The sequence below is a fragment of the Lampetra fluviatilis genome, chromosome 2 (assembly GCF_964198595.1).
Source record: "Lampetra fluviatilis chromosome 2, kcLamFluv1.1, whole genome shotgun sequence".
NCBI classification, from domain to species: Eukaryota; Metazoa; Chordata; class Hyperoartia; order Petromyzontiformes; family Petromyzontidae; genus Lampetra; species Lampetra fluviatilis.
Window position 1 is genome coordinate 25,970,447 of NC_136276.1, and position 22,509 is coordinate 25,992,955.

General features: G+C 46.6%; 2 protein-coding genes across 2 annotated transcripts in view; both read left to right on the forward strand.

Annotated features, from left to right (window-relative positions):
- The window catches only part of LOC144944630 (collectin-10-like), a 484,828-nt gene that overhangs the window by 214,037 nt on the left and 248,282 nt on the right, over positions 1–22,509 (forward strand). The gene's annotated exons all lie outside the window — the stretch shown is intronic.
- LOC144938250 (R-spondin-3-like) lies at positions 703–21,404 on the forward strand. Its single transcript, XM_078866101.1, has 4 exons — positions 703–967; positions 15,668–15,817; positions 18,635–18,841; positions 21,227–21,404. Exons 1-4 carry the CDS (start codon positions 703–705, stop codon positions 21,358–21,360), a joined length of 756 nt encoding a protein of 251 aa, XP_078722227.1. The 3' UTR covers positions 21,361–21,404.

Below are 22,509 nucleotides of genomic sequence, written 5' to 3' on the forward strand. Positions count from 1 at the left end.
CCAGTGTGGAGGAGTAGGCCAATTACCAGTGTAGAGGGGCTCTCGAGCTCCCTCTAGTGGAGGCCCTTCTACCGAGCAGTGGCCTCATAAAGCAATTGCAGAGCTGCACCAAAATAGGTTGCACCCCCAGACCAATCCCAGACACGTTTTAGTGTTTTTTTCTCATCCAACGTCCGTTATCAAAACCACGCAGTTAAAGACAGGAATAAAAAAAATTCCAAACTCAACACCGGCACCAGATTCTCGCTGAAAATCAATTCCTGGCGCCAGAAAACGCGGGTGCCAATTCTCACCGTGTACTAGGGTCGAACCAGGCCAGGCAGGTGGTGGGCGACCCGGGCTGCACCAAGCGAACAAGTTTCAGAGTATTTGGCTGCTTTAAAGAGTTATCTTAAAAAAAAAACTAAACTTTTTTTTATTTTACCAGGAACGGCCCACGGAGCGATATGGCTCTTTTTCAGAAGCAACCTGGCCACATAGCTCAAAAAAGCGGCTTATCATCACGTGGAAATGTTTAGCAGCCAAATACTCTAAACGCGTGATGTTGATTGTAAATGTGGAGGGGAAAACCAGAGGACCCAGAGAAAAATCCACGCGACCACGGGGAGAGAGACACACAATCTCCAAATATACAGACGACATGGTCGCGATCAAACCTACGACCTCCGGCATACCAGGCGAGGGAGTTAACATCTCGCCACCATGGCGCCAATAGCAGTGGCCCTTACCTGGTCGCTTGCGCTTTCTGTCCCGTCAGCAGCGGCGGCTGGGGCAGCGGCGGCCGTGGTGAGCGCGTCCTGTCCCAGGGGCTGCCGCAGCTGCTCGGAGGTGAACGGCTGCCTGAGCTGCGAGCAGCGTTACTTCTTCTTCCTGGAGCGCAAGGGCATGCGGCAGCAGGGCCGCTGCACTGCCGCGTGTCCCCAGGGGCACTACGAGCAGCGAGAGCCCTCCATCAACAGGTGTGCAAGTGAGTAACCCCTGCCCCACCTGCCCACCCCCACCGCACGAAAGGACACCACCGGGCTGGGCATGGTCCCCCGCGTGGTCACCCGGCCTGACTCGTGGTCGTTAGGTTAGGCGAGTCGACGGTAAACTTTGGTAGGTTTTAGTCTAGGTCTTAGCCACGTGGATGTCACGGCCATGCTGGTGAAGTACGGTCGACGAACTCCCGTGGCCGACGCAGAATGGGGAGGCCTTGAAGCCAGCAGTGGATAGACGAAGGGGCCAGATTTATTTCTTTGTCTGCGTGTTTGGTTTATCCGCGTAAGGTTGCATGCTACAGGGGATTGCGTGCGACACAGGAGGGACGCATGTGGCAATTCTTGACAATTCAATTTTTAAAAGAAGCACAGTGATTGTCAAGTGTTTTCTTGTGTTTCACGTGCCACCCAGTGGCAAGGAGGGAGTCGAACCGAGTGTTGATTCTACATGTTCGTGGGGCGATTGAAAAGTCCACAGTCCGATATGGGAGTGGTGGCTCAGAATGTGGCCGTTCAGTTTTTTTAGTTTCATTGCAAATTAGGGTACAGCAGTGGTGAACAAGTGATAGGCAGAGGAATTGCACAGATGGAGAAAAAAAATGCGAGCGTGGCAGAGATGATGCGATGGCAATGTGACGCGGTACAGGAAGATTACGTGAGAATAAACACCACACAGGATGCAAGTGGATACCGACAAGGAAACAAAATAGTATAGTTTGCATCGCGGCCGTCTGGAATGCTCTTCCTTCCGATATTAGGAAGTCAATGGAGCTATGCACTTTTAACTCATCTAGATTGATAACTCATTTATTTAAAACTGCTTTTTGTGTTTAGTTTATTGCCCTTCCCCTGCACCCCCGATTAGCACGGTTGGCTATATACGGTGCGAAAGAAGTTCAACATACATATACTTACAGTGGTGAGACAGAAATGAGGAACCTCATGAAACATGAGATATCACGTGGTGAGATGCAATAAATTCATGCTGATACATTTCTGGGCGGCTCAACAGGGACGCATGGAGAGCTGGCAACCCCTCCCTCCATCATTCTCGCCCATTTTTACATGGCCACGCCCACCCAGCCACTAGCCCCACCCCCACAGTGGCTTCACTGCAACGTTGGCTCCACAATCCTGCCCATTGGCCCCACCCACTTCTCTGCCAACTCTGCCCACGACCCAGGTAGCCCTGCCCTCGTATAACGATTTGAGTTTCAAGCCAGAAAGAAAACGTTAAAACCCAACAACAAAAATCGATTTTTTTTTCCACAAATGCTTTGGAGGCGACACCAGGACAGCCTTTCTTTACCGGGCCACACTGGAACGTTTGGTGGACTTAACAAGGGTGCAAGTGGCAATGCTGCTAAGAGACTTGCGAGGTGACGTGAGATTGACACTGGACAGAAACCCCTGGTGCCGCGCTTACCGAGTTTACATGGCCATATTTGGTTTCAATTAAAACGTGGAAATAATTAAGGTGATTTTTAAAATGTCTCCAGCAGCCTTTGCCCACTTCGCAATCCGATTTGCTTTGCACCGCACCTGCCATTGCACAAACATAAACTGGACGATGGCGACGGGTCAAGCAGAACAGCAGCTAGCGGTAGGAGCTCACAGCGAAGGCCTGTGTCAAATCGTTCATCTCAGGATCTCTGATATCTTGGGTTCAAGCCGCAAGCATCTTACACAAGATATGAAAGAACAGTTCTCACGTGTTCCATATATGTTCGAGGTTCCGTCTCGGGGATTGTCAGTTCAGAAATATTTGCATAAGGACATGACGAAAAAAAATACATGTTGCACCGGTGGCGAGATATTAACTACCTCGCCTGGTATGCAAGAGGTTGTGGGTTCAATCTCGATCCTGACGCCTGCTGTATATTTGGAGTTTGCGTGTCTCTCTCCCCGTGGTCGCGTGGATTTTTCTCCAAGTCCTCCGGTTTTTCCCTCAACATTTAGAATCAACATCACACGTTTAGAGTATTTGGCCCGCTATAAATGTCCACACGATGATAAGCCACTTCGTTGAGCTATCATTTGTGATAAGCAGGTCGTGCTTCTGAAAAAGGGCTTCATAGCTCAGTGGGCCTTACCTGGTTACATACAATGTTTTTAGTGTGAATGGGAGTGGGGATTTCGGCAACTGCTTCAACCGCCGCTGCCGCGCCGGGAGATGGAACGGCTGACCTCTGGTCGGGCTGCACCACATGTTGATAAGCAAAGTTGTCCAACGTTCCGTATAACCTCCCCCTCCCCCAATTGACTTGGTGTGCTCTGAGACTGTTTTTGTTGTTTTTGCCGCCTCGACCAAGCTTGCATTTAGTGTTGGAAATTTGGACAGTCTCTAAGTTATTCTTTAATTACTTTTAACTATAGACTTGCTTACATTTTTCTCTATTTTGTACTCCTATCGTGTTTTTCAATTGTTTGTTGTAACTTGCCGACCCACCCCTACTGGACGTCTGATTCAGATTTTCCAAAACCCAAAATCACTTCCCTGAATTCAGTGCCTGAAGAAGTTCCCAGCAAAGCGGAGCAAAAAACGTTGGACAACGGTGCCGGACGACACGCGGTTGTTTGACATAAATCCCATTGGGGCAGCGGGACATCACAGCAGAGAAAGCCTACGCAGAATCAGCAGCAGCATGACGTGGTTTATATTTCACGGCATGGGTTACGGGGGGTGCGGGCATGGCCAAGCATTGAGGAGAGGACGGACGGGAGTTAAACGGAAATCTTTTTAAGAACATTTTATTGTCAACTTTATGTTGACTTTGTCATGAAATCACCGATGGAAACTATAAACTGGCATTTTCATTTTATCCGTTGATATAGCTTTCTTTATTTTCGGTGACTTTCAATTGCCTTTTTGAAAGATCCGTTTCAATCTCATATTTCTGTCAATAAATGACCCACGGGTCAACTTTTCACGTTTGAGATGCATTTAAAATCGATTTGTTTCAGGCAATATTTTCTCACATCTTAGGCGTCACTTTTATATATCTTCCTGTCTGAGATCACTTTCAATTCACTTTGCTGTAATTAAATCACCCAAAAACACTCCGTTCGATTTGCTTCGTAGTGAGTCCCTATTGCCTTTGCCTTGTGATGTAATGGGTAATTCACTTTCATGAGAAAGTTCACATCGAAATTAAAGTCACTAGAAAAGGACTTTCAATTGAATTTCAAGTAACCGTTCATATTACTTGAAAAGGTGGACGAGAATGCACGACCTCCACTTGTGAGATTACATTGAGAATTCACTTTTCTTCCATGGAATCAGTGATTTCCAATTGACTCTGCTTTTTTTTCAGTGTTCTCTCTGATCATTAACTTACTTGACAGTAAATTGCAATTAACAAAGCATCACGACCATCGTCGTCTGTGGCTACACAGTCATTCTTGTAGAAGGAGTTGCCAGAGATTCACGAATCCCCCCCCCATGTATCCTCGGCCACCTGGTCCGTTTTCTCAATCGTCAATTGAAACATTTTAATTAAAACAAACAGTACATTTTTCGGTCACTCTTGTGGTGATAATCGTTCTGAAGGCCAGGCATTTTTTGGCTGCCTGGTCTTGTTCGGAGAGATTACTTTTATCGCAAAGGATGGGTACGGTTTTTGTTAATACAGCGCTAATTACAGGAAAAACTTTTATCTGCAATGCCACGGTAAAGGTCATGGTGGTCGTGGGTGAATGAAACGGAACACAGGAGGACCATTTTTTAAACAATCCACGGGCCCATGTTTTCTTCACCGTGGGAAACTGTGAACAGATGTATTAAAAATGTAGCTTTATAGAAACGTGGTCACAGTATGGATGTGGAGTGCCAGGAGTTTTACACAATATTGTCCTGCCAAGTGTGTTGTTTTTTTATGTATCACGCAGTCGGTGGCGATGTTGCCTCGTGCTTTTTTTTGGCACGAAATATTTTCAGCATTTGTGATGTTTGGGTAACACCTGTTACATAGTAACGGTTTCTTGAGCTACGGTTGGGAATCGACCACCCCCCCCCCACCCGGAGGAAACCCCATGTAGAACAGGGGGAGAACATATACACTTCATAGAGAAAATGCCACCCGAATCGGGAATCCGTCCTCGGCGCTTTTTGGTGCGAGGCACGAGTGGTCGCCGCCTGTTCCGGCTGAAATTCAGTGCTGGTGTTTCGTGAGCGTAGCTAAGTTCACCGCAGAACACACGCGGGTGATAAAAAAAAACACTCGTATACGCCGATCTTTCCATCTAAACCACACACACACATGCACAATTTTCTTCATAATAGACCTAAAGGGCTTATCCTACCTGCAATTCCGTAACAATGCGGATGTTACGCGTAGCTGGCCCTGTATCCCCTCCCCCACCCCCCCAAGGCACCCAACGTTAAATGCCGAACGGCAACCGCGGTGTGCCCCACAGCGCACCTCCCGTCGCGATGCAGACGCCAGCATACGGGAAGGCCGGCGTGCAATATTGCCGACGGAGCTGTTTCTTGCTACCCTTCGCAGCTCCCGAGAGATGGGGCAGCATACATTAAACATGGGACACCGTGGGTGCGTGTGGTGGGATGGGGAGCGGTAGTGTAGCGGTTAGCACGCTGTACCACAAACCCAGCGACACAAGTTCGATTCCCGCTCACGGCTAACACGAGTGACGATGATGTAATCTGAACCGGTCTTGGGCCTCCCCTGGGTTGACTCAGCTTCATAAATGAGTGGCTGGTGCGGTGTGTGTAGTAAACATCGCCAGTGGGGAGACACAGACACGATCGGGCTTGGTGTTGGCCACCCACCCCCTCGTGTGCCGTGACGGCCTTCACGGGTGCTGCTCGCTAACAGCACTTACCCCAACAGTCTGTTAAGGCTACACAGGGGGCGAATCTTTGTCTTTAGTGGGATGGCATCGTCTGACCATGAACGATATCGGCTCCAATAATAATAGGGGGTTTCCCCTTTTTATCTGGCAACAAAACTTAAAACTTTTTGCAAGGATTCATGTCTGCATTAACCACAATACTTGCAGTCAAAATGCAAACAAAAACACACTATCATAATATATGCATTGTCCTTGAAACTGATTGGTCCACACCAAGGGACGGCTTTCTTTTGAGCCTCGACCCAATTGGTGCTCGACCAGAGGACGCCAAAAGGCGTACAGCTCAAAGACAATGCACTATCAAAGTAATGAGGGCTCGGGGTGAGCATCTACATCATTATACCTCCTTTGCCAGTACAAAAATATAATAATAGGGTTTTTCCCCTTTTTTCTGGCAACAAAACTGAAACCTTTTTACATGGATTCATGTCTGGATTAACCACAATACTTGCAGTCAAAATAGTAAGGCGTCTGTGCCACAGTGGGGGACACCAAATGGGGTTCGGACATCACGGTTGCTCTTGTGCCCAGGGGTACCAGCAGAGCTCCATTTCAGAGCTCCGAAACGCTGTTACGAGAATTAGAATGGCAACCACATCCATGTCACCTTATTTCGTCGTATTTTTGTTTAAAAAAACATACGACACATTAATATCGGATTATTATGGATAGGCGTACATTGTACTCTAGTGGTAGTGCCTCATGCCGATAATTCCGACTCCAAGCCAGCCGACCAGCGTTCACGGGAAAGCACCGAGTGAGAAATAAAAGCCATACACTCCATACTTGGCTACTTGGGAGGCAGCAGACTTTGTTAATTAGTCTGTCCCCTATCACGGACATCCACCGCTTCCACTTCTCATGGTCTTGTGCCATCGCTCGGGAGCTCTTCCCACGCAAACCGAGCTGTGCAGATAAAGCACATTTGCTTATCTGCCGCAACTGCCCTCACGGCATCACGGATAAGGATTGTCGGTATGCTCCGTCCACGGACTCTCACGTCCATTGACACAATTCGCACACTCATTCATGCTCGGAGCCACGAACAGAGATGAATCTCTCACCCCAAGAAAAAAAACTGCAACTATTTCTATTTTACCAGGTAAGGCCCACTGAGCTATACGGCTCTTGTTCAGAAGCAACCTGGCCACAAATTATAGCTCGACGAAGTGGCTTGTCGCGTGGAAATGTACAGCAGCCAAATACTCTGAACACATTTTTTTTCTTAAATGTGGAGGGAAAAAAACGGAGGATTCGGAGAAAAATCCACGCGACCACGGGGAGAACATGCAAACTGCAAATATACAGCAGCAGGCGTCAGGGTCAAGATTGAACCCACAACCTCCTGCATACCAGGCGAGGTAGTTAACATCTCGCCACCGGTGCAGCATATGGGATCGAGCCCCCAAGACTTCATGTAGACCAGGCGAGGTCGTGAACATTGTGCCACCGTTGCGCCCGTAAGATGTTTGTGGAAAGAGGACCTGGATAATCTATGCGACAGGGGACAATGGTGAAGAGCATTTCTAAAAGAAAAACCATTCCCGTGGAAAATACAGGGCTTTCCCAGCGAAGGGCAGACGATACCAAAAAGTGGACATCAGCAGCGGTTCATGACATCTTCTGACTTTCTGCCCATGATTAGCAAACTCCCGTTCATATGCGGTACGAATACACAGTGCTAGATCAAAACAAGATGGCGCAACCCTCAAAATACATGGTGCAGTCCAGCCATTGTTTCCCCACAGTGTCCTTTATTGTGCCAGACACCTGTTTGTAATTAGCTGCGGACTGTACCATGTTTTATAGGGGTGGTTCAACGAATTTGGACCAACACTTTGAATCCATCATAGAGTTGGCAAATGGTAAACGTTTACAGTGTGTGGTCTGGGAAAGCCAGTAGATATATTTAGTGATATAAAACTTGAAACCAAAATTTGAGGAATGCAATTATAATGTGCACCATAATTACATCTCAAGATTGTTATACTTGTGAAGTGAAAAAAGTGTCATTTTAAAAATATAAACATACAACGTGATCCATATCTGCACTGTAGTGAGCACGTGTTTCTTTCAAATATGGGCTTGGTATGTTGGTAGAGTCATGGCCTCAAACTTCAAGACACTTGTGACCTTAGCAGTCGGAGTGAAAAAAAAAATATTTGGAAGCAATACAAGTACGTAAAACATTGTTACATTTACGTGACAATGGAATGTGATGCAAAAGGGGCTAGGTTCAGTTAAAATAAAGTAATATAGGAGGTTACAAGTTTGACCCTCAGGTAGCGGAATGTATGAGGATGGGCAGTAATTTATCTACAGTAGAGCTGGGCTATTGATTACTTTAGTATCGGGGGCGCCACGGTGACGAGATGTTAACTACCTTGCCTGGTATACAGGAGGACATGGGTTCGATGCCGCCCTGACGCATCTACATTTGGAGTTTGCATGTCTCCCTCCCTGTGGTCGTGTGGATTTTTCTCTGGGTCCTCCGGTTATTCCCTCCACATTTTGAAACACGCGTTTAGAGTATTTGGCTACTCTACATTTCCACGTGATAAGCCAGGTCGCTTCTAAATAAGAGTTGTAAAGCTCAGTGGGCCTTACCTGGCAAAACAAAATAAAACCTCATGATGTGACTGATGTATGGGTTCCGTTACTCCGCTAAAATCGGATAACATGAAAATGGTCAGGAACGAATTTCTCAACTTCGATGCCACCTCGCCTGCGGTTCACTCGCATGTCCGCGCTTGACAAATCGTCAAAGAGACGCAAAATGCGGTGTACGTGAACGACGCTGAACGAAACAAAACATTTATCCGGGGTTTCCGATTGTCATCACTCGGGAGACGAGTTTGTCCTGAGGTCAAAACTGTCAGGGCACGGAGGACTCGTTAGGCTGTGTCACCTGCAGGAGGTATCACAATACTACTGCTGCTATGACGTTTGTTCACCCGGGAAAGCCCCACAAAGTCAGCACGGTTGGCTATGTACGGTGCGAAAGAAGTTTCACATGCGATGCATACATACGAGTTCAAGAATACTCTTCAGGAAGGTCCCACCAAGTCCTTGCAGTAGGAGGCAATGATTTCTATGCGTAATACCAATTGAGTAAACTGCCGGCAAACGTTTAGGATTGGGATGTTGGCCTATGATCAGTTCCATTGTACGGTTTTATTCAGTTTTTTGGGGGGAGGGGGGGGGGATGGGGGGGCACCAGAGAACCCAGAGAAAGCCACGAACAACAGGGGGGGACATGCAAACTCCACAATGAATAAAGATGCCCAGAGTCAGGAGGAATTGAACCCAGGTGTGCTTGGCTGAAGCGCAACTCTTACGACTGCGCCACCATGCTCCCCCCGTAGGCATCGTGGTGGCTAGGAGATTATATCTCCCTCGCCTGGTATGCAGGAGGTCGTGGGTTCGATCCTCAACCCTGATAACGCCTGCTGTATATTTGGAGTTACTTGTTCTCTACTCGTGGTCGCCTGAATTTATCTCTGGGTCTTCCGGTTTTTCCCTCCACGTTTAGAAACGTGCGTTTAGATTTCTTGGCTGCTGCAAAAATTCCACGTGATAAGCCACTCCGTTGAGCATTCATTTGTGGCCAGGTGACTTGTGAAAAATATTTGTATCGCCCAGCGGCCCTTACCTGGCAAAATAAAAATATAGTTTTGCCAAGTGTTAAAATATTAGTCTGCAATGTCAAATCAGAAGAATACCCTCTGCTTCTCGATGTAACATCAAATCCATGTGTGCGATGTGATTAAGACGTGGTGAAAATGCGGAGGCATCTGCTTCCAAGTAAAATAAATCAAATGGAGTTCCAATTGGAGCTGAAAAGGAATCTCCTCACATGAAATACACTGTGAGAATGAGTTCACGCAGAAATACTTCTATTTTTGTTGTTCGCTTTGTTTTGTTCCACAAATTTTTACAACGACCGTGCTGTCGGCATCACGTCATTGAGATGAAGAATTCTTTCCGAACTTTTTCAGAGTAGTTTAATAGCCCTTGTTATAAAAGACAGCCCGTGGAAACGGAGATCACAGAACTACTCATACCCACACCAAAGGGCAGCAGTCACCTTGTGCTGCTACAGAGTAATGCTTGTCATACGCTAGTAACATCTGACGTTTCATTCTTACAGCCAAAGTGCAAAACTAAATGTAATGCCAGTTTTGTTTCAGTATTGACTTGTGGCCAGGTTGAGACTATTAGCTCGCTACACTTGAGAGGCCAGTTGAAATCGCAGCTGGCGCCTGTATTCTACTTGATCGTTTTTACTTTTAAAAGTACGAGTGAGGTAGTGCGGCAAAATAATTTGGCCGACTTCATGCAAACACGGGTTTGGAACGCTCGCAAACAGCACGAAAGACGATGAATCAGCACGAGAAATATGAGGGCAGGATTTTCAAACAGCTGGCGCTTGACACTGGAGCAGAGGCACTGGCTCTGATGATGAAAAATAAAGCAAATGGATGAGGGCTCACAAAAAAGTGGAGTTAAAGTGGGGAAAAGGAATACACGCTTGCAATGGCGAGAGAGGATCCAGGTCGGTTCTCCGATACCTTTTTTGGGACTTGCCCCAGCATCGTCTGGCAGAATGTCTGACGTTTCACTCCAGATGCTCGGAGCTTCAGAGACCGAATTGAGCTGCTCATTTCTCACTTTTTCTTGGTTGAGTGAGGGAAGGAGGGAGGGGAAGTGAGACGTGAGCTGCTCCACTCAGTGCCGATCTACAGCGCGCACACACACAGCGGAGCGCTGTGCAGCGCAACACAACACCCGTGAACATCATCGGGAGAGCTGCTGAGAATATATACAACAGCTCTCCCGCGATATTTCTCACCTGATGACGATTGCTTGTGTTGCGATCGAAACGTCGTGATATTGTTAATATTTTTATTATTTTTTATCATTTGATCTATCTACGTGGCTTTACCGAAAGACCCAAAGAATATGAATTCCTGCAGTTACGAAAGCTTTAAGTCAAGATTTAATATGTATGAATGTTTCAACTTATTTCGCAGCGTAGGTAGCCAGCTGTGCTTATCGGACAACAAACTAAACATACAATAACATTTATAAGTTTAAAACCGGTTATGGGTGGTTGTGACAGAAATATATGCCTAAGAAGAAATGTTTGGGGAGCTGGTTTCGCTGGATTATGAAACGGAGGAGAGGAAACTTTGTGGATTCTCTGAGTTTTCGCTACTCAAGGCTTGGCTTCCTTGCCAAAAAATGTCATTGCATCATAGAGATGATTCCAATTAAAGAAAGAAAATAATTTCTGCAAGACTTATCTTCCATCTTATTAAATAAGCGTATCAGCTTCAAATTTCATTTCCAGATTTACCAGTGTCTCTGATGCATATATTCATTACGTAATATCTTGGGATTTTCCATGCCATAAAAAAGCACGTGTGGTTTTATGATATACGCGGATTTTCATTAAGCAGTTTTATTTCCCAGTTTGACAATGCTACCTCAACATTTACCGGCACGTCATTTCACGAGACATCTACACTCAAACTCGCATTCAAGTTGAAGTAAATGTGCGAGGTGAACTTGTATTTTAGCAGCCGCCAATCCATAATTTAATCTTTCTGCAGAAAATATTTCAATGCGAAAACGTTATACACACAATTGCAGATAGTAGTTTTTTCTTCAAACATACAATGAGATCACGTTTTATTGACACCCAATACATCTATTCTGATTCCGCACTGTTTCAATAAAACGTGATCACATGGTTACGTTTGAATAAAAACGTACTTCCTGTAATTACAAGCTAATGTCCTTGCTGGTACTCAAGATGGATTACATATGCTCTTGGCAATGCACCATCCAAAATATGGAATTTTAGATGCAAGCGATTGGAACAAAAATGTTTCCTTCAGTAGTAGTTACAGAAAATTGCACTGCACGAGCATTCTGCTCTGATGCACATGCATGCATTTGGCTCTCAGAACAGTGACCCCCCCCCTCTCTGGCTTACAATTCACCTGGGTCAGTGACGCAAAATATGCCCAGGAGATTTGCACCTATTTTTTTATTTTTGACAACCACGGGCCTGGAAAAGCATAATGGGAAGGAGGGAAGCCGGCGGGAAGGAGATGTAATCGGAACGCAGAATGGAGGTGGGGGGGGATTGACCTGGCAAGGTGTGGGACGGGTACTGCAAGATCCAAACGTGTCCGTCCAGTGCTCACCCAGCTGAATTGGCTTTCAGTTGCCGAACGAATACATAAAACTGTCGCACTCATGAGACACAAAGTGCTTGCCACAAATCAACCACAATGCCTTGCTAATCTCGCCAAAGACGTTCACCACATCAGGTGCTTTCAAATGCGCTTTTGTGGCCGTCTGGAACGCTCTTCCTTCAGATATTAGGAAGCTACTGCAGCTATGCACTTTAAATTTTAGATTCAAACTCATTTCTTTAAAACGGATTTTTGTGCTTAGTCCTTCCTCCGCACCTCCAATTATCATGGTTGGCTACGTTCGGTGCGGGAGAAGTTCAACGTACTTACAATTGATTATAGGCTCTGGCGAGTGACACTTCAGCACTAATTACAAGCAAGTGTCAGTTGAAGTCGAAAATGTAGTTCAGGAGCAAGCAAAATTAAAGCAAGCAACAGATTCAAATGTCTAAAAAAGCAAAACGATGTCATGAAAGGTGATGAGAGCGAAGCAAAAGGCGAACAAAGAATAAGTAATCTGATGCCACTAAAGACATGATGGGAAGGACAGATATGACAAGGGATGAAAATGCCAAAATAAATAAACACAACTCTGTCAAACAATTAGGAGGAGAGGGATATAATTAAAAAAAAGAGTTAAATCACAATGCACAAAAGATTGAAGATGTCATCACCACGGTCACGTGGTGCAGGGCAACAGTTGCAGATGCACAACGGGTCCTGTTGTGATGGCCACGAAACAAATCGGCCACACATTCAGTTCTTTTGAGCTGCTGGTCTGGATAAGGCCGAGGGCTTTTAAACACGCCGTGGTGGCGAGATGTTAACTACCTTGCCTGGTATGCAGGAGGTGGTGGATTCGATTCCGACCCTGGCGACGCCTGTATATTTGGAGTTTGCATGTTTCCCCCATGGTCGCATGGATTTTTATCCGGCTCCTGAATCTTAAACTGAACTTTTTCTTTTATTTTACCAGGTAAGGTTCACTGAGCCATATAGCTATTTTTTCAGAAGCGAACTTGGCGTGTTTAATATTGGTATTTATTTTGTGTTTTGTGCTAAATGTGGGGGGGTGTGTGTCCCCCTACCCTAAACTCGAGAATTTGAGACACACCGGGCAGCAAAGGGGAAAAATAAATGTGCGAATTGAAAGAATACAGAAGTGCTGGAGAAAAAGGTAGCGTTGGGCAAGGTGGCAGTGGCTGGATTATGGCAATGCAGAGAGAGAGAGAGAGAGCACTTGGCATCGCAGCGGCCCAGATGCTGACAGTTCAGTGGAAAGGTGAGCGTCTTGGAAGTTCATAATAAACTGGGGTGAGAAACCATCGTGGACATCGAACACGAGGTGGAGGTTGAAGGATGGGATGGCAGGTTACACAGGCAACCTACTGGGTGAGAAAAAGCTTTCAGTGAGGATAGGGGCTATGGGGGAAGGCCGTGAATCCGGAATACGTTGCATGTCGGGCTGTTTTAACCGTCCAACATCTTTGGGATCCGGCAGAAGGAAGTAACGGTGAAGAGCAGTGGCTGCGATGGTTGGCCCGATGACCTCGTGACCGCATGTAGTCCCTCCGATGTAGATGTTTGCTCAGCATTTAATGTGGAGATGCAAGAGAACGGCGCGTACAATTAAAAACAGGCCGCAATCTTTGACATGTGCTGCAACTTAGCATTCTTAAGAGTCTCTGGATTCTTGCGATTTTTTACGGAGGAGGCTATGACTCTTGACAGAAAACTAGAACCTCCTTCCAATTGTAAAAATAAATCAACAAAAACGGCAAGGGATTTGTGTTCTGCTCCACGATTGGAAAGAATCCGATGAGCAATGAGCCTAATCTGTCCACACTCAACGGACTGAGCCAACATTGAATTCTGTGTTGAAATCCAAACGGTCAAATAAAAAATGTATTTATAATTAAATTCAGATAATTTTAGTTCTGACGGCTAAACATGCAATGAGCAATCTCACTGCAGGCCGTTCAGGGTGTGCCGTTCGGTATAGGATCGGACACATACTTGAAAGCGACTCGACACAGCTTCTGGGACCTAACTAAACGACTAAACGATTTTTTATTTTACCAGGTAAGACCCACTGAGCTACCTAGGCTCTTTTCAGAAGCGACTTGGCCACACATTATAGCTCAACGAAGTGGCTGATCGTGTGGAAATGCATAGCAGCCAAATAAACTAAACGCACGTTGATTCCAGATGTGGAGGGAAAAACCGGAGGACCCGGAGAAAAATCCACGCAACCATAGGGAGAACACGCAAACTCTAAATATACAGGCGACCTCCTGTATACCAGACGAGGTAGTTAACATATCGACACCGTGTCCCCTGCACCTTATCCAAGGGTCGTTCCTTTGTGTGATGCAATAGTGCTCAGAGGTTTCTCTTCTTGGCACGATGCCGACAACAAAATTGGAAAAGATGGTTACTTTGTTTAAATACAGCCCTCTCCACACCGAGTCTCCAGTAAAATCAGAGAACAGATTTAAATCGGAATGATGTCATTTGCGTAACACGTAAGAGGCCATAATTGCTCTTTTTAGGTCTGGCCACGAAATTATCCGACCAAATTTTGACAGATTCTGAGACGCAGATTCTGTTGCTTGTCCAACCCAACCGTATATAAATATATAAATAAGTACACCACAGTGGGTCGACTGGCACCCCACCTCAGCATTAGCCCAGCGATTTGAGGACACTGCAGAGCTATGCGGCAGTTGAGATCCAGATTGGAGGCAGATCTAAAAAAAACGGAGAGGGTGAGGGGGATGAGGGAGTGCGGTGGAATTTAATTGATCATCTTGTTTATTTTAAAGTGCTATTTTTTTAAACACATCATAGTGAGCAAGTGTGGTGACCTGCCAACTTAAATCCAGCTGTCTCATGGAAAAGAGCTAGCAAACCACAACGTGCTCCTTGCATAGCCGCTAACCCACACCAGCCTTGCTACTGTCTGAAGCAAACCAAAAATAACATTATCTTGGGAGTCTCTATCAAGGTTGCTTGCGGTTTTGAGCATTCGAGAGCCTATTCCAAGTGCTTCGTTCACCGGAAACGTCTGTCCGCGATGGTGGAAGTTCCACATTTTGGTGGCGGGAGGGGGGCAGTCTCTTCGCAGGATGACCAAGTTTTAGCCATCCCACGCAGAATGAGGAGTTTGTCCTCAATCAAGGTTTTTGGGTTTGCAAAAATTTCAGATTGCGAGTTTGAAAGCTCCAGCGACAGTGGCTCCTGGCCGGGTCTTATTTGACAGTTGTGTTTCGTTTACATCATAGAGCGTTGGACATTTGGTGACGACATCGTGTTGAAGAAGAGCAAACGTTTAGAATACGATGTCAATTTGACATCCAGACAAGAGATTTGGGAGATGTGGAGTGACTCACGGCGATGTTTTCGCTGAATGAGCAACGGTGGTATCGCTGACTTGACGCTGAAGTTGTTAACCACATTTGCGCCGCTGGTGTGCACCTTAAATTCCACGTGACGTTCAACTTTCGGGTGCTTTAAAGCCTTCGCCGCAACACGCTGTGTAATTTTTTGTGCAATCGCTTTGTTTTTGCTTCTACTTCTTAAAAGAGAGCGCCTGTTTATCTCCAACAGAATGCAAAGTGGACCACTGCAGCAGCTGCTTCGCCAGAAGTTTTTGTACAAAATGTACATCTGGATATTATTTGCACCTGGGAAAATGTTCAAGCACCTGCCCAGAAGGTTTCGCTGTGGACAGCCAAAGCATGGAATGCATCAATGTCGGTACGTCTCCATGCCACCAGCATTGGCAGCACCCCCCCCCCCCCCCCCCCTCGGTGACAGGCTGCGGGAATGTTTCGGGCAACGAGCATGACAAACTTTAGCGCCGCGGCCATCACGCTTAATGACTCGCACGCTTGTGACCTCAGAATGGAGCAACACAGCACGATGTTTCGCAGTACACAGGAGCGTATTTATTAGTCTTTGGGATTAATCCCCTCCGTATCGCGGAGGCCAAATTTCGTGCAGATAACAAGGCCTTGCAGCGGTCGGTATTTGGCTCTCACCTTGCGCTGATGATTTACACCTGCCCTCGTCGTACCGCCCGTGCAGTCCTCCCCCCGGGCGCCATCCCTCATTTTAAAACCATGTCAGTCGAAACTGTGAAATGTACTCATTTGAAGTTGCTAGCAGCCGTAATTCGATGAGCAACTGTGGGCGATTTGCGTACAACGCGCTTTGGTGTCGCTTACAAGGGTTGAGCCCGCTGTGTTCGTTTAGGGCACGGTTGGCAATGTACGTCGTGAAAGAAGTTCAACATGCGTACATACAAAGTCAACTTTTTATTGCTTGTGATGAATTGGCAAAGCCGTGAGCTGCGGTCGCATTGCGACAAGCCATTTTGAGCCTTCTCGACTCAAGTGGGTGAAACGTGGCACGGCAGAGCCATCTACGTGTGTGTACAGTATACATTTCACATCTGCACAGACCCACGAAACAATTTTCAGTGAGGCAAAAAATCAAATCCACTTTTGAAATGTAACCCTAATTTTAGGGTTCAATACAGTGTCAACTGAAAGGTCAAATCATCGTTTTCAACACATGTTCAAAACATTTGGATTGAGAGGTTTTTGGAATTGCCGAGTAGATTTTTTTTTGGGACATTTTCTCAAAAGATCAAATACTAAATGTGAGCACAATCTTTACAGAAACAGGTTTTTTTTGGAGCAACAGCCTCCCCAAACGATTGCGTGCTTAAATCTTTGCCTCATCAACAGGATCAAACATGTTGATCCCAAAGGTCCTTCACTAAATCACAGCAGGCACACTCGGTATGAAGGGGTACATTTTTGGGTCACCAAATAATTGGGTCAAAGGTCAGTGCAACAATGTAACCTTCCCTCATGTATCGCAATATAGGCTTCTCGTCACTTTATAATTGTATTTCACATTATATTGTTTTATTTCTGTATTTTGACGTATGTCGAAATTTTATGAAGATTACTTCAAAGTTCTTCAACTGCAGTTCACTCAATATAAGACTGCCTTAAGTCATTACAATGTATATCTAAAATTAAACGATTAAAATGTAATCACAAAAATGACGTCATATAATCGCCACACCATCAATTACGCCAGAAAATATTTCGCAAAGAACACATTTCATAGATGATGGCTATTTATCACGACTTCAATTGTAGAGCAACGAAAAAAATAATAAAATTAAATCGGCAACAACAACAACAACAGTCGTGAGATGATGATAATTCGTGAAAGCGACGACGAAATTGTCATTGATCTCGCACTGTACAACATGGCCGTGGCAGCGGCAGCTGTCATCAGGAGGGTTCAAATTCTGGTCAAGGGGTCAACTCAGTTTTCTCTCAAGTACGTATGTTGCACTTCTTTCGCACTCTAAAGACATGATTTAAAAGTGCATAGCTTCCCAGTGGCTTCCCAATGTCGGAAGGGAGAGCGTTCCAGACGGCCGCAGAAGCACATCTGAAAACGCCCACTGCGGCGACCGTCTTTATTCGATGGCGAGCCAGACTCAGTTGTGAACACTGATCGCGCGCGGTCCCTCACACAATGGAAGGATGGCCACCACTGGCTTAGGCGCTGCCACCAACACAGCAGGCGAGTGCTGCCACGATGTTCAATCGAGCAGTCTATTAAACTATTTGAACTATTTTTAATATTTTACTAGATAAGATCCTCAGAGCTATATGGCTTTTTTTCAGAAGCGATCTGGCCACAAATTAAATCTTAACAAAGTGGATTATCACGTGGAAATGTATTGCAGTAAAATACTCCAAAAGCATGTTTCTAAATGTAGAGGGAAAAACCGGAGGACCCGGAGAAAAATCCACGCGACCAAGGGGAGAATACGCAAACTCCAGAGATACAACAAGCATTAGGGTCTGGATCGAACCCACAACCTCCTGTATACCAGTTGAGGTAGTTAACATCGAACCAACGCGGCACCCACTCGTCATTTAGAGATGAACAATTCAAGTCAGAACAGATCCCATCATCAGTAGTTGAAGCACACCAAGCAACAGCGTAGGGCCCAACCTATCCGGGTTTGACCTGAACAGGTGGCAACAGGGCTTGACCCGGGCAGTCCAGGAAGTGGCATCTGTGTTTTGAGTGACAGGAACAATCCCGGCCGCCGTAATGTTCAGGTTTACAGTCGACTGCCCGGCTCTGATGGACCTCGGCCGACGGAGAAACGTGTCCCAGTTTGGCCTGAAGCTCTTTTCACAGATATCCAGTAGGAGCAGGTCAGAACGTTACGACAACAAACAATCCAAAAACACAATAGGAGTGCAGAGTATTGGAAAGGTAAGCAAATCACGAAAAAATATATACAAATAATACTAAACATGTACGCCATCGGAACTAACCCGAAATAAAAACTATACCGGTACCGAGGCTCCCACAAGGACATGCTGGAAGGCGTGTGGCACAGTTTGGCGCCAGCCATCATTAGAGTGCGATCGTGTCGCTGCAGTTCTCTGCAGTGAGCAACGACGTCTTTAAAAACGACGGCGCTACTACGCCTCAATGAAATTAACGCCGAACCCGTGTTGCCGACAGTCGAGTGTGAGGTGGGGCCCTGGAGCGAGTGGGGGCCCTGCACGAAGAACGGCAAGCCGTGCGGCGGCAAGCGGGGCACCCACCACCGCGAGCGGACCATCGCGCGGGAGCCCTCCCTCCACGGCCGCCCGTGCCCGGCCGTGCGGGAGAGCAAGCGCTGCAGGCTCCAGCGCCGCCAGTGCGCAAAGAAGGAGGGGGCCGGCTCGGGTGAGTTCACCGCGCCTGGCACCGTACAGGAGCGCCACGTGTCCCCAGCGCAGCGGAGGATGCAAAAAGGGGGCTCCTCTGTCCGGTAACTCCCTGGCAATCCAAGGGAGCTCTGCGTTCGTGAAAAACGCGTTGGGCCGGCGCTCGTCTCGTCTGGTTTCACGAGAGTTATTAAAAAACAGAATTCACAACGGGCACTTCATTTGGATCGCCCATTGTACGGCGTGTGCATGAGAATGGCACGAGGCACAAAAAAACTTTGATTGATTTGACCTGCCCAGGCCACTGCTGGTAAAATGACCTCCAACAGAGGGAGCCTCCAGAGAGGCCCTCCAAAGGGTACTTTCGCCTACGCCTCCACGTCGGGCCAGACGATTTCGGAGGTGGAAGTTTCCACACTTTACCCCACTCAATGCAACCTGCCGATCAACTGTGGCATGGCCATTTATAGAGGGTGCCGCGGTGGAGAGATATTAACTACCTCACCTAGTATACAGGAGGTCGTGGGTTCGATCCCCGTCCTGACTATGCCTATATATTTGGAGTTTTTGTTTTTCTCCCCATGGTCGCGTAGATTTTTCTCCGAGTGTGTCCGATTTTTTCCTCCACAATAGGAATCAACGTGCTTTTAGAGTATTTGGCTGCTGTACATTTTCACTTGATAAGCCACTTCGCTGAACTATCATTTGTGGCCAGGTGGCATCTGAAAAATTGCTGTATAGCTCAGCAGGCCTTACCTGCTAAAATAACATTTTAAAAATATTGCCGAATGGACAGAGTTGGTGGGATTTAATAAACGTCCAAACTTCCGCACCGGAAGATTGTAAGCCCAGCGCGTTGACCGTTACACCAGTCCAGCATCCCTACATGCCATTGTAGCGTGGCGCGGACGACCAAATCACCCGGAATGCGCCCAGATCTCGAAAGCTGAGCAACGTTGAGCGTGGATGACGCTTGGACGGACAACCACCTTGCGCAATAAGGTTGTCAAATGTGTCTGTGGGGCTAGGTTGTGGTGTAGCAGAGGGCAGCACAGCAAAATGGCATTGTTGAACTGTATTTCTGTGCACCCACGTCTCTTGTGCCTGCTTTAACCAAGACAACCTTAATGACCCACATGGCGTGGGGAGGTCTCTATCCAGCAGTGGATTGACAAAAAGGCTGTACACGGACATTTTCAATGAGTTATCATAAAAAAACATGACTTGAGTGTGTATTGTTTACATGTTGGGGAGCAGTAGTGTAGCGATTAGCGAGCTGCACCACGAACCCGGCGACCTGGGTTCGACCCCCTGCCATCAACACCAGTTACGATCATCTGAACCGGTCCTGGGCCTCCCCTAGGTCGACTCAGCCTCAAATGAGTACCTGGTGCGGTATGAAAACATCGCCACTGGGGAGACAAATGCGGCCAGGCGTGGTACTGGCCACCCACCCGTCGTGTTCCGTGCCAGACTTCGTAGGTGCTGCTGCTCGCGAACAGCACTTGCCCCAAAAGTCTGTTAAGGCTACACGGGGGGGATATTTGTATTTGTGTTGTTTACAGTGTTGTGTGTGTGTATACCTAATAATAAGTAATAGTATGTGATGCCTTGTAAATACATCACATACTATTATTTGGTTCTTTCGGTTAAGTCACGTCTAAAGATAAAATAATAAATTAAATTAAATAATAGAATACGACGTTTCGATTGCAACACAAGCAATCATCATCAGGTATAATGAAATAGCGACATAAAATCTAACCAGAAAACTATAGATAGACATATTAGCAGACAGATATCACCAAGATACATAGCGGGAGCAACACAGGAAACAGAGAGGGGTGATCGTCTCCACAGAGACGATCTCCACAGAGACGATCACCCCTCTCTGTTTCCTGTGTTGCTCCAGCTTTTTTAGACGTGACTTAACCGAAAGAACCAAATAATAATAATAATTCCTGCAGTCACGAAAGTTCTAAAATTAAGATTACATCACATACTAATTAACTGTGATTAATAATCTATTGTTATATAATTACCCCCCCCCCCCCACCCTCTCTGCTCTCCGCATTTGATTGGCTTACAGTAATAACGTCACCTTGCTCTAATTAAGACCCAGAGCAGGTGGGTCTCTTCACAGTTCTGGCAAAATCCTGATGATGCTGGTTGATGTCACAGCACTCAAATAGAAAATGTTGTGGATTTACTCTCCCAACACACTGGTGGGCTGAAGTAGTAACGAATTGGCACGTTTTGTTTAAGAAACAAACCTTACTGGTTGGCCCTGTTGGGTGGTGGTGAGTTACGCCACATTTATACTTACGCGATCTAACCCAAAAAAACCTGTATTACGAATGCATATCTAACTACGGACTACGTGTGCTGTTGTCCTGTGTTAAAGAAACGGCTTCAGAAAAACCTCAAGAAAGGAAAGAGGTAGGCCACAAAGGACGGGGGAAGAAAAAAAATGGACAGCGTAAAAAAAACAGGAAGGACGTAACTGCAAGACCGCCTGCCACAAGCAAGGAGACCTAAGACGCCTCCTGGAGTCCAGCTACAACAAAGCCAAGTTTCCAAAACCGTTGCAGATCCACCAAGAAGTCAAGAGAGATCTGCGCCTTTGTATTTATAACTGGCGTTGTAATCATCGCGAACGATGCACACCAGAAACTTTGACGGTAATTGAATCGAACTCCTACAAGGTTACCTTCAACATCAACCCTCGCCAACTTGTCGGCATTACATTCCGTAAAAAAAGTGAATGTTTGACAAAGATACGAAATCTATTACTCTTTTGTTGTTGTTGCCAGCTTCGTCATCGCAAGCCACGACTGTCATGCAACAGCCAATAGTCTTGACAGGGTCCACTGATGTATGGGTCACCTTTGCCACAATCGCTTGGGTGCGAATTCCTGAACAATGGCGAAATCACCGGCAACGTAAACAACAGAGTCGGCAGAGCGCGAGATGCCGACCACGCGAGACCGTGGCCAAGAAATGGACCGGCGCCGCATGTCGAGCAGCGCACTTTTTTTAGTATCCTTCCAACGAGGACGGTGCGAGCTTTGTGAGCGGCGGCGCCGCGTGGACATCTGAGGGACAATCGCGAGCGCCGGCAAGAGGAGGACAACGCGTGAATCGATTCTACGGGCGGAGGAACGAGCAGAAAGAGGAGTGCCATCCCTGTTCCTTTTGACGTTTCGCATTTTAATGTTAAAAAAACCTAGTTTTTACTTTGCCACGGAAAAAAAACTGCCGTTATTTAAACAGCCTGAAGCATTAGTCACTGCTTCCTTCATAGTAATATAATAATAATTTACAGTCAGTTGTGTCAATCCACTGCTGGATAAAAGCCTCCCCGTGCCACGCATGGCATGGCGGCTGCTTGATCATGCTTCACCACGCTTGTCAGTGCCGGGGTTGGCGAAGGCTCTTTCACGGCCGTGTTACTGGCAGAACAACGTGGTGGGTTTCTGTTGGGCAGTGCTTGTACACCGGCCCCTTAATTGCTGTGCTCAAAAGTGCTCTCCATTGCATTCGTTTTAACAAAACACACTCCACCAACCACCAAGTGCTGATGGACGTCACAATGGTGGACACACGTTGGGGCGTGTTGCAGCAGCTGACCACATCCTGGCAGTTTCCTCTTCTCCCCCCCTCTCCTGGGATGGTATTGCAACGTGG